Source organism: Ursus americanus, chromosome 14 (assembly GCF_024610735.1).
Source record: "Ursus americanus isolate L20-20 chromosome 14, mUrsAme1.1.p, whole genome shotgun sequence".
Lineage (NCBI taxonomy): Eukaryota > Metazoa > Chordata > Mammalia > Carnivora > Ursidae > Ursus > Ursus americanus.
In genome coordinates, this window is record NC_142140.1 from 31889828 (window position 1) to 31903252 (window position 13425).

The following is a 13425-nucleotide window of genomic DNA, read 5'->3' on the forward strand; positions in this document are numbered from 1 at the left end:
GCAGGCATACCAGTGAGAAGGAGGTTACCCATAATGCCCTGGGGCCACTCACCTTTCCACTCTCTGCTCAGTGCACTCTCGTTTGTTCATTCAACAAACATCCATTCGCTCTTAACCCTGTTGCCAGGCACTGAGCCAGGTACTAAAAATAGATGAGGAGGAACGGAGTCTACATGCTTCCCTCCCTCAGGGTTTCCCAGTCCAGAAGGAGAGACAGACTTATAATCAGGTGGATGGGGAGCAGGGAATTGGGGAGATGATCAGGGAAGGCTTCCTGGAGAAGGTGCCCTTTGAGCGAGCCCTGAACTATGAACATGCGTTCATAGCCAGGCAAAGAGTAGCGGAAGAATGTTGTAGGCTGGGACTCCCAAGGCAAGAAAGAGTAAGGCTGTCCAGACTGCCCTCTGTGCTTCAGTCTTCCCAGCTGTAAAATGAGGGCTATGAAGTTTGGGCATCTGGGAGGAATAAAAGCCAACTGGTTGAGTGACACGGCCTGGGCCTGGTCTGTCTCCTCAGGAGCGCTCACAACGGTCATCAGTTCATTGTGCAATCACCTTTTAAATCCAGGCGCTCTGAGCAGGCTGTAAGCACCAAACTTGCTTTAGGTGCTGAGGGCCTTCTGCGTGCCAGCAGCTGCAAGCGAACAGTGCTGACAAAACGTCCCTCCCCACGGAGCTTGCGCTCCTGGGCCCTGTCCTGCCCAACCCCGCATCTCCAGTACCTCCGCGGGAGTTGTCTGGCATACAGTCCGTGCTCGGAAAAAGTGCTCAAGGAAAGGATGAATAGGCAGACTTCACATCGGTTCTGTTTCCCTGGGGCGTGTGCGGGAAGGACGGATGGAAGAAAGTCGGAGGAGCTACGGGGGTGTCAGGACCCTGGTGTCAGACGCCTGTGGGGTGTGGTCTGACACCGAAACTCAAGAAAGCCTCCCTGACCCAGACCGCCCCAGCCCCAGCCCCAGGCAGAGCGCAGAGGTGGCTGTGCTCCTACGGGGTTTGGAAGACCCGGTGCCTTCCGGACCGCAGGGTTTTCTTCGGTGCCGCAGTTCGCGCGCCCAAGGCGACCCCTGGCGGTCACTACGGCAACGACGGTCCGAGAGGCGGTCCTGACAACAGGCTCTGGAACGGGGGGCTGCACTGAGGGGAGGACAGGCTCCCTCAAGAGGGGAGTGGGGTGGAAGGGTGTAGAAAGATGCCCCAGAAGTACTGCCTTCCAATGGGCTCAGGGACAGAGGCTGGCTCACAAGGAGAGTCGCCTTTGGATTCCAAGCACCCACCTGGGCGTGGCCCTTGTGTGCAGGGCAAGGCTTCGTGGCCTTCCTCCTAAATTCAGTCTTTCCAGCTTTAACACAGCCTTGACCATTACTGTGTGACATTGCACAGGTTACTTAACCTCTCTGAGCCCTGGGAAATGCCCCTGTAAAAAATAGGATAACCATAAGACTCAGAGCCTAGCATTAGTGTTACTTATTACACTTGTTTTACTCCAGATTTATTCACTTCAAACCCATCCGGCAACCCCTGGGAAGGTGTAGGGGCAGCCCCAGGCCAGCCTCTGTCCTAGGCCTCTGCGAAGGGAAAGAGGTCCCTGAAGTCTGGAAACCAGGGGAGGCTGGGAGGTGAGCTGGGGCTCTCATCAGTGCACCTGACTCACCTAGCTCTCCTCCCACCTTTCTGGCCACTCCCCCAGGCCACCAAGGACCCACCCTGCTCCTAGTACTGCCATTGGCCACCCCATCCATTCCAACTCATGACTCGCAACCCAGTTTGCAGTCCTGGGCTCTGTCTCTAGACCAGGTGCCTCTCCTATTTCTGCTTATTTGTGTCCTTAAAGTAGCCCCTCCTGGATTTAAGCTCTCCGTATAGAAGAATTCTTTTAAACACCTTTCACCAACAGCAATTCTATGAAGGCGTATCATGTACTAGACACTATGGTATGTTCTTTACATTCATTTTGTCAGTTAACCCTCAGAATGCTAGATGGGTAGTTTGTAGCACCCCATTTCCCTGGAGAGAAAACAGAGGCTATGAGAGTCTCTGACAGTAAATGATCTGCTGGGGGTCATGGCAGGGCAGGATTTGAACCCACTGGCCCATGCTCGAACCACCATGCTTAATAGATTCCCCACAGGCTCCCTTCCCCTCATTAAGGTAGCCCTTCCACTTTGCCTTAGGGAACTGAGTCTCCCCAACACCCAGGCAGCCCCTATTCTAGCCACTCTGGGTGGGGAAGGATTTGGCCAGCCAGTTGGAGGATGGATGTGTTGGGAGATCTTTCTAGAGGTTAATCTTAAAATGGAAGTTTCCCACTTTCCCATTTTAAGGATGAGGGCACTGAAACACAGAGAAGCCTTCCTGGAAGACGTGCCCTTTGAGACCTGAACTATGAACATGAGTTAGCCAGGCAAAGAGTAGAGGAAGAATGTTCCAGTCTGCAAGACAAGAAAGGGCAAGGCTGTCTAGACTGCCCGCGGTGCCTCAGTCTTCCCAGATGTGAAATGAGCATTATGCAGAAGTCTGGCACATTTGGGGAGATGAAGAGCCAGCCGGTGTCTGAGCCGGTGAGCCGCAGAGCTGGGATTGAATTTAGACTTGAGCCTGCAGCTGCTTTCTGGGTGTTTCTCACAACCAGGCTCTGCTGCTGCCATTGATGCCAGCTGCTTGGAGCTTGGCCCGAGGCTGGCATTTCTGGGGCGTGGCACCTCTGCCCAGATCTCCTCTTTCTCGGAGACCTCGTCCCCCACTCCCCTCCACCAGGGTTCAGCATTAGCTTTGCACTAACAACATCCCTACCGACTGGGAGAGGCATCCTGATGCCTTGGGAAGGCGGTGCTTATGGCAGAGGGAATAATGTGGGCAATACAAGGCTCAAATATTCTTTCATCTTTGAGCTTTGTCCTGGGGAGATAAGTCCCAAACACCCGTGGACACGGACGCAAGCCATAAGTCAGGCTCGTAAATTCCCCACTCCTGCCTGCCCGCCGGGGCTTTGGAGAAATCTTGAGGAAGAGAGAAGGGGTGTGGGGTGGGCCACCCTAAATTCCTCGCATATGAGTTGGTCCCCTGTGGGCTCAGGGACGCAGACAAAAGCCTTATCACAAAGCAAAAAGGATCCCATTGTTTCACAGATTCCTCCCACCCGTGTGTTTGGTCAGCATCCTTAGGACAAAGCCAGAGGGGAAAAATCCGAATTCAGGCTTGCTTTGAGCCATGTAACATTTTTACATCCTCTTTGAGTTATGATTTGCTATTGTGAGGAGAAAAAAATAATTAGTTCAACAAGATGTGTTTCGGGGAGAGTTGTCATTAGTGGGATATCCTGATTACAAAGCCCCTCCCCCCTCAAGTTAATGGGGATTTGAAAAGATTCCATTCCTTTCCTAGACCTTGCTTCCATCAGACGGAGCATTAAGCCCAAAGAGCACTTGTATTAATGAGCTTGTTCCCCATTTTAAAATATAAATCTGTGGGTGTTGGTGACAAGGATCACTCACGTGGCCATTTACATTTATTCGGCTAATTTTTAAGGTGGTGCCATTTTTAGGGGAAATTAAATCCCTAGTGCCTGACTCATTTTACACCAAATTCATCAAGATGTGGCTTTCAAGGCCCCCTTGAAGTCTGAAGACCGGACGTGTGGTCAAGGGCCCACCAGGCTCTAAGTGCATTGGAAACAGACTTGTTAATGGACGTTTCCTTCTGGGCGGCACTGCTGAGGAGGGCTTCCGTGGGCTGCAGGAGGTGGCTGGACCAGGGAGAGGAAGGCATCAGGGCTCGGAAGGGAACAGGGCCTCTTGGGTCGAGGATCTCTGCAGGTCAGCTGTCAGCACTGGCTGTTTCAACCTCTGTGATGGGCCCAGTCAGCCCCTGGCAGGAAAGGGCCTGGTACCCTTTCAGGTCAGGTTTCAAAGTCACTGGGGTGTTTGCACCAACAACAGCCTGTTCCTGTGGCAGCAAGTCCAGGTGCAGATAAGAGCTGCCCTGTGGCTCGAGCCATTGACCCCCAGAGAGGCGCACAGATTCACCTGGGTCGTGTGTGATGTCACAGGCCAGGGCCCACCAGGGCAGCCCCAGATGCCACCTTGTGTGAGGAATGTCACCCTTGCGGGATGTTGGTCACAGACAGCAGTGGCCAAGACACCCAGCTCCCCGTGATATTTCGAGTGATCCTCACGGCCACCCTGAGGGAGGCCTGGTCTGAGGGGAAGCCACCTCCCCAAGGCCACACCGCCCCTGACCGGCCGAGCCCAGGTCCCAGCTCTACCTGATGCCCAAGTCCAGCTGTGAACACGGAAATGCTGCCTCCCCAACAGAAACCAGCCAGTCTTCCTGGGATCGGAACCAGCGCCTGCGCCCCGGGGCTCCTCTGTGGGCAAGGTCACATCACTGGGCAGAGCCTGGACAGCCCCCAAGCCCACCAACCCCTTGTGGAGTCCAGGAACAGTCATTGCTGGCACAGACCCACAGATAAGGGGGCTCCCTCCAGGATGGGGGCCAACGGAAAACCTCCCTACCTCCCACCTCTCAGAGGTAAACAAGCCTCCATTCTGATCAACAAGGAGGTGCCAGGAAGAAACACACACAAGGATCCAGTCTTCCTTCCCTGACTTTCCCTCCACCCCTCGCCCCCAGTGGAGGGCTAGGGGCCCAGCAGGGACTTCCTGGGGCTCATCTGGCGGCTCCTGGTGTGCTCCCACAGAGGTATAACCAGGGAGGTAGAGCCTCCACTCTGGGGTCAGAAAGGCCAGGGCCTGGCGTCCGCCCCAATTGACATGTCCATTCAACACCTGAGTTGGTATCAACACTGCAAAGTGGTGACCCGGGAGCGCTTGAGGGTAGCAGGAGGGGAGGGGCAGGCATCCCAAGCATATGTCACATACACCAAGCACAAGCTCTTCCTAGCAGAAGGAAGGAGCAGGGAGAGGAAGATTAACACCACACACGAACCCTGTTGTCCAAGGGCAGTTGGGACGACAGGTGACATAGCTTCCTGTTGGAGTAAACTCCCTAAAATGACAGTTTCTCCCATCATCGGGAAAAAGGCTTTCTCTCCTCGAGGTTGTGTTGGTGTCCCGGCCCGTGTGCCCCGTCCCCAGTGCCCTCACCGCCAGGCCCAGCCTGTTTGGCTGCCCGGCCTTTCCTGATGATACCCCCCCCAGCGGGGCTCACAGGAAAGCAAGCCATCCCCCTGCAAACGAGGCCAGGCTCATGGTCAGAACAAGCTGCTAATCTGTGTCCTTTCAGCCAGGGGTAGGGAAAGCCGGTCAGAGACTTGAACCATTTATTCAGAAACAGCATCCTCCAAGGACGCCAAGGGAGCTTGACGGAGCAAACATTTAATAAGTTACAGGATACAATTTACAGTCGGCGTTTGATTCCAGTTTCGCTTCCACGTCCCAGTTTACAAAACCCATGGCCCTTTCACATTAGGCTTCAGACTGCTCCGGTTTCTAAGAAGGGGGCTATTGCCAACACCTGCCCCCAGCTGCTGCATCTTGGGGACAGTCCCCTACCTCACTCCTTGTCCCACCCATGGAGGCACTCGTGACAACAGCAGCCCCTTCCTCAGGATGGAGCAGCAAATCAAAAAGGTCTGCCTGCCCAGACCACACCCCACACACCCGGGCCCTGAAGTCAGGCAGGGTCCGCAAATGCTTTACCTTTATCCCAGAGCCAGCTCAGTCTGCAGAAAGGGGTGCAAAATGCCTTATACCCATTTGGAATTTTGCACCTGCACGTTGCTTTCCAAACAGCCTCAGATGACACAGTCAGGGCCAAATGCATACAGAGCCGCCATCGGCTATGTAGCTCTCATTATTTCTGCCTCATGACAGACCACCAGGAGCTGCTGCTGTCCTTCCCACTGCCTCCACAGTGCCCTGACTTTGAGGCCAAAGGTCAGCAGGAGTTCCATTCTCTCCTATCTATGATTATTTTTCAGAAGTGATCCCACGGCTGATTGGAGGTGGGTGTGGAGTGGTCTGTCCCATGACAGGCCTCTGCAGACGAGGGCGCTGACATAGTGACCCACCTGTGGTCACTTCGAACGTGTTGGCAAGACTCATCAAAGACTGACAAATGGCTGGAGTGTGTTAAGAACAAAGGCTCGCGGTGGTTAAAAGAAAAAAGGGATCTTTGGCAGGAGGGGGCTGCTTGCTACAGTAGAATTTCCTCGGACCCACAGACTTGAATGGCCTTTAAAGACAAAAGAAAACGTGGCTGCCAAGATGGGCACATGTTACAACTTTGCAGGGAAATACTCAGCAGAACGAGGCAGGGGCACTAGGAAGCATTGAGGCCAATCTGCCACCATGTACTGGCTGCCCTTTGAGACGTGTAAAAAGGCCATGGAGCGGGTGGGGGTGTGGAGATGAGTAGTGTTGAATCAATGGTGTCTGCCTAAGAGCCTTTTATGTGATAGGGTGCTGGAGAGAAGAAGCTGGTTTTAAGTCATCTTCTTTTCTAAATGACAGCCTAAACTAGGTCGCCTCTTTGCCCTGTCCCTCCCTGCCAGTCTTGTTTCATGAACGGGCTAGTCAATTTCATTCTTTAGAAATGTCAGTCTTGCGAGTGACCTTGGTCTGTCTGCAGGGGGTGATCTGCAAGAGGTCGGATCTGAACCGAGTGTGCATGAAAATCTTCTCAGCCCATTGCATGAGTGTGCATTTCTTAAGAGTCCCCAGCGTGTCCCTAAAGAGTTGAGTCTAGGACTTATTTCTCAAGGCACTTTAGAACGGCAATGTTTTCGGGATGGGGTTTCAGACCCATAAACAGGCTGGAGGAAAACTTTGTATAAAACAAGTTACAAACAAGCAAGAAAAGCAACCACCAGAACTCCTCCCAGGATTGGACGAGAACCATTTTAAGGCACTGTGACGTGGAAGGGACTGCCGGGGATGTGTTCCTCTCCCCACTTCACGGCCAGAACATAATCTCCCTTCTCCTTGACGACGTATGTGACGTTGTATTGCTGGTTGCCCACGTGCTTCATGGAGACCTCTTCACAGGGGGTGGTTGGCCCATGGACACCAATCAGCAGCATGTTGGAACCTGGGAGGCAAAGAAAGGTGGTTACTCTGTCAGGATGCATCATGGAAGGCAGAGGAAGGGAAGGGGAAATGGGAGCCAAAGGAAATACACCAACTATTGTCTGCTGAGATTCTACAATGACGCTGGGACCTTTGAGAGGTGGGATGGCATGGCAACTATAAGCAGAGACTCAGAGCCCGGTGGCGTGGGTTCAAATTCCTGCCTGCCACTTTCTAGCTGGGTAACCTTGGATGTGGAACTTGACCTCGCTCTGCCTTAGCTTGCCCATCTGTAAACAGGAGATGACGCCAGCACCCAGCCCATGGGCTTGCTGTGAGGTTTGCAGAAGTTATATGTGAAGCCCTTAGCTCGTCGCAAGAGTTCCGTAAGTGATGGCTACTCTGGTCTCCTTTATTCTCAACAGAAACTCACGGGAGGTGACTTCGTTATTCCCATTTTAGAGAACAAGAAACTGACTCTAAGAAAAAGATTTAGTAACCTTCCCAAGATCACATGGCTAAGTTTGCGGAAGGAAGGAAGGACTGAAGGGAGGGAGGGAGCGGGGGGAGGAGGGAGAAGTAGTGGAGCCAGGTTTCCAGCCCAGATGTGCCAGATGCCAGAACCCAGGCGACTAACCACTGACACCCAAATAAATACCCAAGTTTAATTGCAATTAAAGCAATTACTGGCAGAGAAGGGGCCGGGTTACTGATTCAATTTGCCCCTCTGTAGCAGGGATAATGCCACCTTTCTTGTCTACCTTGAGGGCATCTGAAAGAATCAAGAGGCAAAAGAGAGGAAAATATGAAGTGCAGGAGAATGGGGTAATGAACAAGGTTACTTGCAGATGTCTGGGCTGCACAGGGAGGTGGGCACTGCAGGGGAGACTAAAGTTAACAGAGGGTGCTCAGCACGCCTCCACCCTGACCCTCGAGCAGGAGCAGGCTACCTACCAGCTTTGCTGCAGTCCACCAGGAAGGAGCTCTTCTGGCCCACGAAGGCCTTTGAGAGGCCTGCCCCCTTGGAGGTCACCTTGCTGGCATCTGAGGACGCCTTGGGGATGGCACTAAAGCAGGTCTCTGTGGACGACCTGGTCACGGACTCCACCAGAATGGACGAGGTCTCATTGGCTGCGCCAGGGCTGACCAGACGCTGGCCTAGAAGATGGAAGGAAGGGGAGGTAGGAGTGAATGGCCAGAGCCAGTGGGTCCTCTCAGCTAGAAGAGGGGAGGGCCCCGGGCGGAAGCTCTAGGACAGTCCGTGCACCTCAACAGCTGGATCGCAAAGCTACCACATCCCCACCTTGTATCCCCAACACCTGATCTAAACATTCCCATCTCCCCATCTCCCCCCCATAATGTCTTCCACACCCCCGGGTCCAAACCCACAGTGGGGCAAATGACAAAGCCTGGAAACCCCTCCCACATAACCTCCCGCCACCCTGTAGGATTTACCTCTTTCCATTGATATAAAATACTCTTATGTATAAACAGTGTAAAAACAAGGTTATATGTTGGGGAGAACATATAATAACAAAATGGTTCTCTCTGCATGCGAGAGGATGATTTTTCTATCTGAATCTTTTAATTCTTCGGCTATGAAGCTATCCTACTCATAGAACAGTGAACCAAGCAGAGACATGTGGAAGGGATTTACCACAGTATTTATGGTGACTACCTTGGGCCATGGGCTGTGAGGTGGTTTTGACTGGTATTTTGTCTAGTGTTCAGAAGGAGGCACATTTTTATAAATTTAATAAAACCTTTTGATTATTTTAAAAGTGAAGCTTAGAAATAAAGGGATTTTTCGGGTCCTGATCTAAACAAATATGTAAGATTTCAAAAATGTAAATATTTTTTTCTTTTCTGTTAAAAAAAGAAAATACGATTTTTCCATTTCTACACTCATTATTTTGTAGGGGGATGACGGTAGCATATACCCATGGGCTTCTAAAGATGTTTACTCCCCTGGCATGTCCTACCATTTCTTTACTTTCAAGATTCAAAGTAGATTCAACATATCTAAAATAACCCACAGTTTCTAGTGTCGAGTAACTCTGTTGGTAATGTGACAAGACATGCTCCCCAGGAAAAAGAGTACTTCAAAGCTGTTTAGTTACCTGTCACTTTGGCCTTGAATGGACTGCCCACAATGTGGTTGGGCCCGCCATATTTGACGCCAATCAGGTAGTTTCCAGGAGCCATGGGGGTGTACATGACTTTGTACCCTTCTGGGGTTTCCTGGCAATCCATTTTAACTTTGGACGGGCCTTCAATGGTGACAGATAATGTCCCTGGCCCTGCTCGGGTGGTGTTGATGAAAAATTCAGACTGGATACCTGGGAGAAAGGAAGAGGGAATGTCGTATTGGTTTGGAGGGATGGGGGTGTGTGGTTTGGGGAGCTTTCCCAAGGGCACTGAAGCAATGGTGGGGGAACACGCAGGATCCCCCCAGAGGGGTGGCCTTGGTGGCAGGCGAACCCACCAATACTAGCTCTGAGCTCCTGGCACAGAGGGCCTCGGGCCCTGGGGGCAGTAACTCTCTTTCCAAGGCGGAGGCAAGAGTGTGGCTGACATTTCGCCCACCAGCACCAATGGCCAGGACACCCTGTTCTTGCCTCTGAGCAGGCGCGGTGGCCGACAGCAAGAAGCCTGAGTCTTCGTCTTCATTGTCAGCCTGAAATGCTGTTTCAGCTGCCGGGGGCTTAGCCCTGCATCAGTGCGGGGGGGCGTGGGCCCCTCTGACCTTTCCTTTTTCCCGAGTGCACTTGGAGAAGCCAAGCAGGCCTAGCATCTTCTTCCTCCCCCACAGGCTCCTTGCCCCAGACACCACGCTGAAGACCAGGGCAGCTGCTAGAATCTGCCCGCCCCCCACTCTGCCATGAACACCAGCAACAAGAACAGGGCCAACACAGCGGCTCCTGCTAACTGAGCCACCCTCGCACCGCTCAGGCTCCATATCCCACAGTAAGCACCCTGTTACGTGCCCAGTGATTCCTGTTTAACAAATGACAGAGGCTCAGGGAGGCTCAGGCACTTGCCAGTCAGCGCTACAAACTAGGCAACTGGGGTCTGGACAATTCTGTGTGCCTCCGGAGCCTCTTGCCTGGCCCACAGGGGCCTCCTGGACGGACATCCTGCCTCGCGACGGAAGGAAAGCTGGGCCGACCAATGACCACGGTGCGTTCCCGCCTGAGCCCAATGCCCTGCAAAAGCCTCCACTCCTTCAGGCCCATTTCCAGTCTAGAGGGGGATGAGGTGGTCCATGAGGGCGGCCGCTACAGTGCCCTCTACGGGCCATCCCGGGCACAGCAGCCTTGTGCAGGGCAGTGCTTTCTTTCGGAGCCCTGGATGCCGCCCCAGCTGGGAACTATTTCGGTTTAATTATAGCTCCTAGGCCAGAGAAAGAATTATTGTTCTGGCTATCAATAAAACAAAGGCGCTGCTATCATGCAACCCCCAAACACAACCCAGCTGCTTCTGGAAGCTCCTGAGGCTCCTGTCCCAGCCAACACCCCCACCCCCGCAATTATCTCAACCTTATTTCTAAACTGTGCAGCCAAGAGCGAGGCTGTGAGGGCAAGGGAGGGCTGGCGCACGACAAGGGACGGCACTTCCAGGAAGTAGCTGCAAGGCGACGATAAGGAAAGATATTTTTAAAGTGAAGATGAAAAGACCCGGCTGTAGTGGAAAGAAGCCCAACCCATTTTAACAAGTTGCTCCCTTCTCCTGAAAGATCAAGATCCGTGAATCCTGGCTGTGAAGGCCTGGAGAGCCAGGGGAGATGAGGTGGGGAAAGGGAAGTAAGGAATAACAGGGCAAGAGCTACCTGGAACAGCCTATCAGGTGGGCTCCCTTATTCTTCCCATTTTACAGGAAGGAAGTGGAGGCCTGGTGAGGTCAAATCCTTTGTGCCAAGTCACCCAGCTGGGGAATGGCAGGACTCAGATTTAAACACAAGATCTGACCAGTGCGGGGCTCAGGCACTTGCCTGAGCGAAGTGAAGAGACAGAAAATGCACATGCAGGAGTCCCTCTGCCTACCGCCTGCAGCTAGAACCAACACGATACCCCAGCGTCTCTGGGCAAGCCAGTCTTCCCCTGCCGCACTGGATGCGCGCAGCTGAGCTCCTGCGCGGTTAATGCGCGTCTCCTGCAGCCCTACTCCAGCATGAAGGGGGGCGAGGGGGCAGGGGAGGGCAGGAGCCCCTTCTGTCGCACCTCGTGCACACTGGGGTTCTTGGAGCACTTTACCAGGAAGACTGCTCTTCTGGTCCAGAGCGTCGAGAACCCCCTGGTCTAACGCCCGACCTCTCAATTCCCGGGCAAGCAGACAGTCCCACCCCAAATTCTCCACATTCCCCTGCTCCAAAACCTGTAAAATGGACCATTTAAAGCTCAAGCCAAGAGATACAGCAAGCCCACCCATAAAAACACGGGCAAGTTCGCATTATCCTGCAGGTCAGGATTCCAGACCCTCCAGCAGCCAAGCACAGACACCTTTTCATTCCAGGCACACTGCAGCTGTGTAATCTTGGGATGGATTTGGGAAAAGGCTTGGGAGTGGGAGCGCTAGAAAAACAAGACGCCTTCCCCTTGACAAGAGCAATATTTACACAGGCTTTGAAACAGGCGTGCTCTGTACCTCTCCCTCCTGGCTGGGAGTCTCCCTGTAAGACTGGCTCCTTCTCTCACTGGCATCCAGCTCTTGCAAAGCACAGCCTGAAACCCAAGCTCCCGAGAAGGCATGCGAATAGCCAAGAGGAAGCATGAGAGGCCCCGAACGCAGCAGGTGTGACCCAGCAGGAGGGTAAGGTGGCTGCTGGCAGCTGCAGGAGACCTCAGTGGCTGCTGCGGGACCCGGACCAAGGTGTGCGTGCCTCCAAACGCCCGGAGGACCCCATGTGGTCTTTAATGGTGGGTGGCTTGCCAGGGACCAAATGCCTACAGTACTGCCTGGGGACAGTTCCAGGCAGCTGAGACAACAGGGGTCCTGGTTTAGGATACCCCCCCCCCCGAGTCGGCCAGGGGTGCAGTCACTACCTCTGGGTGACCCAGCCACTGAGGGAGGCAGCAAAACTCCAGGGTTAAGGGTACAGGCTTTGAGGTCATGGACCTGGACTGACTCCTGGTTCTGCACCCTCCCAGCTAAGTAAGCTTAGGGAGTGACTCACCCTTTCTGAGCCTCACTTTCTTCATCTGTGAAATGGAACAGCATAGGGTGAAGTGTTACCATGCCTGTTATAAAGGGCAAGCTGCTGGCCCACAGTTCAGTGTGGAGCCAGGCTGGACGGACCTCGGGAGTCCAGAAGCACTTACACCACCCCTCTGGGTGGTTCTGCTGAGGCCACTGCTATGACCAGAGCTCCAGGTGGCATGCCAGCCTGTCAGTGACTCCTGCACCTGGGCAGGGCCCCTCGGGCCACTTAGGACACTGGCTCCCTAGGGCTGGATGCCCAGTAACCGCAGCCACTCATCTCCTTGCCCATGCGAGGCACGTCTGCTCTGTCCAACTCACCGCATCGGGGGAGACCAGAGCAGAATGTGCACACACACAAGGGACTCGAGCCAGGACCTTCCAAAGGCCCAAGGTAACACCCAGTGCAAACCAGCTCCCAGTGCGTCCATGTCTATGGACATGCCCTGCAGAGAAGTCTGAGTGGACCAGCAACCCGTGCTGGCACTCTCCATACCAGTGACCCACCCAAGGCCCGCCTCGAGCTCACGGGATGAACACTAACTGCAGACATTACTAGGGGCATAGACCTGTCTTTTGACACAAGTTCTTTAAGATGCCAAGTGAAAAACGCTGTAAAGCAGCACGTGCGTTATTTCTGTACAATAAAAGCCAAACTACATGTCTACCTTTTTAACAAACCAACCAGCTAAGCGACCATGCGTGAGGATGCCAGACACAGGCAGTCGGAGGTCCTCCCCTGAACCATCGGTGGTGTTCCCTCCTGGGTCTAGACGGAGGGAGGGAGAAGCAAGGGGACGGAGCCAGTTATGCCTCCTTCACCATCAAATGTGTCCCATCCATGGCAAAGACTAAAAACAAATTGTAAGGAGTCCAAAAAGCTCTAGAATTCTTTGCCACCATCTGTTCTCTTCCTCCCTGAGGACCAGAAACTAAAAGGAGGCAGCAGACCGTGACAGGTCCTACTGCTGATTCAAGGTTGTTTCTGTGAGCCCATGACTGCTGAAAGAACCGAGGGGCAGGAGGCCTCCCGGGAGGCCCCTCACACGCACTGAATCCTCTGTATCACTGATTCATCTGTGGGCAAAGAAACCCTCACAAGCAAAGGCAGGGCGCCGTATTCCCTCACGATCAGTGTCCTGGCCCCGAAGTCAAGGCACTTGGCCAAGGAAGACAGGGGAAGCAGAGCAAACAGTAATGGG

General features: G+C 53.5%; 1 protein-coding gene across 4 annotated transcripts in view; it reads right to left on the reverse strand.

Annotated features, from left to right (window-relative positions):
- Positions 1-5266: 5266 nt before the first annotated feature.
- Positions 5267-13425, reverse strand: part of FLNB (filamin B) — a 139338-nt gene continuing 131179 nt past the window's right edge. For all 4 annotated transcript variants that reach the window (XM_045807450.2, XM_045807449.2, XM_045807448.2 and 1 more), the window contains 3 exons: positions 9148-9366; positions 7982-8185; positions 5267-7049 (listed from right to left, as the gene is read on the reverse strand). In XM_045807450.2, coding sequence (XP_045663406.2) covers positions 6862-7049; positions 7982-8185; positions 9148-9366 — 611 coding nt within the window. In that variant the 3' untranslated portion in view covers positions 5267-6861. The remainder of the gene's footprint in view (positions 7050-7981; positions 8186-9147; positions 9367-13425) is intronic.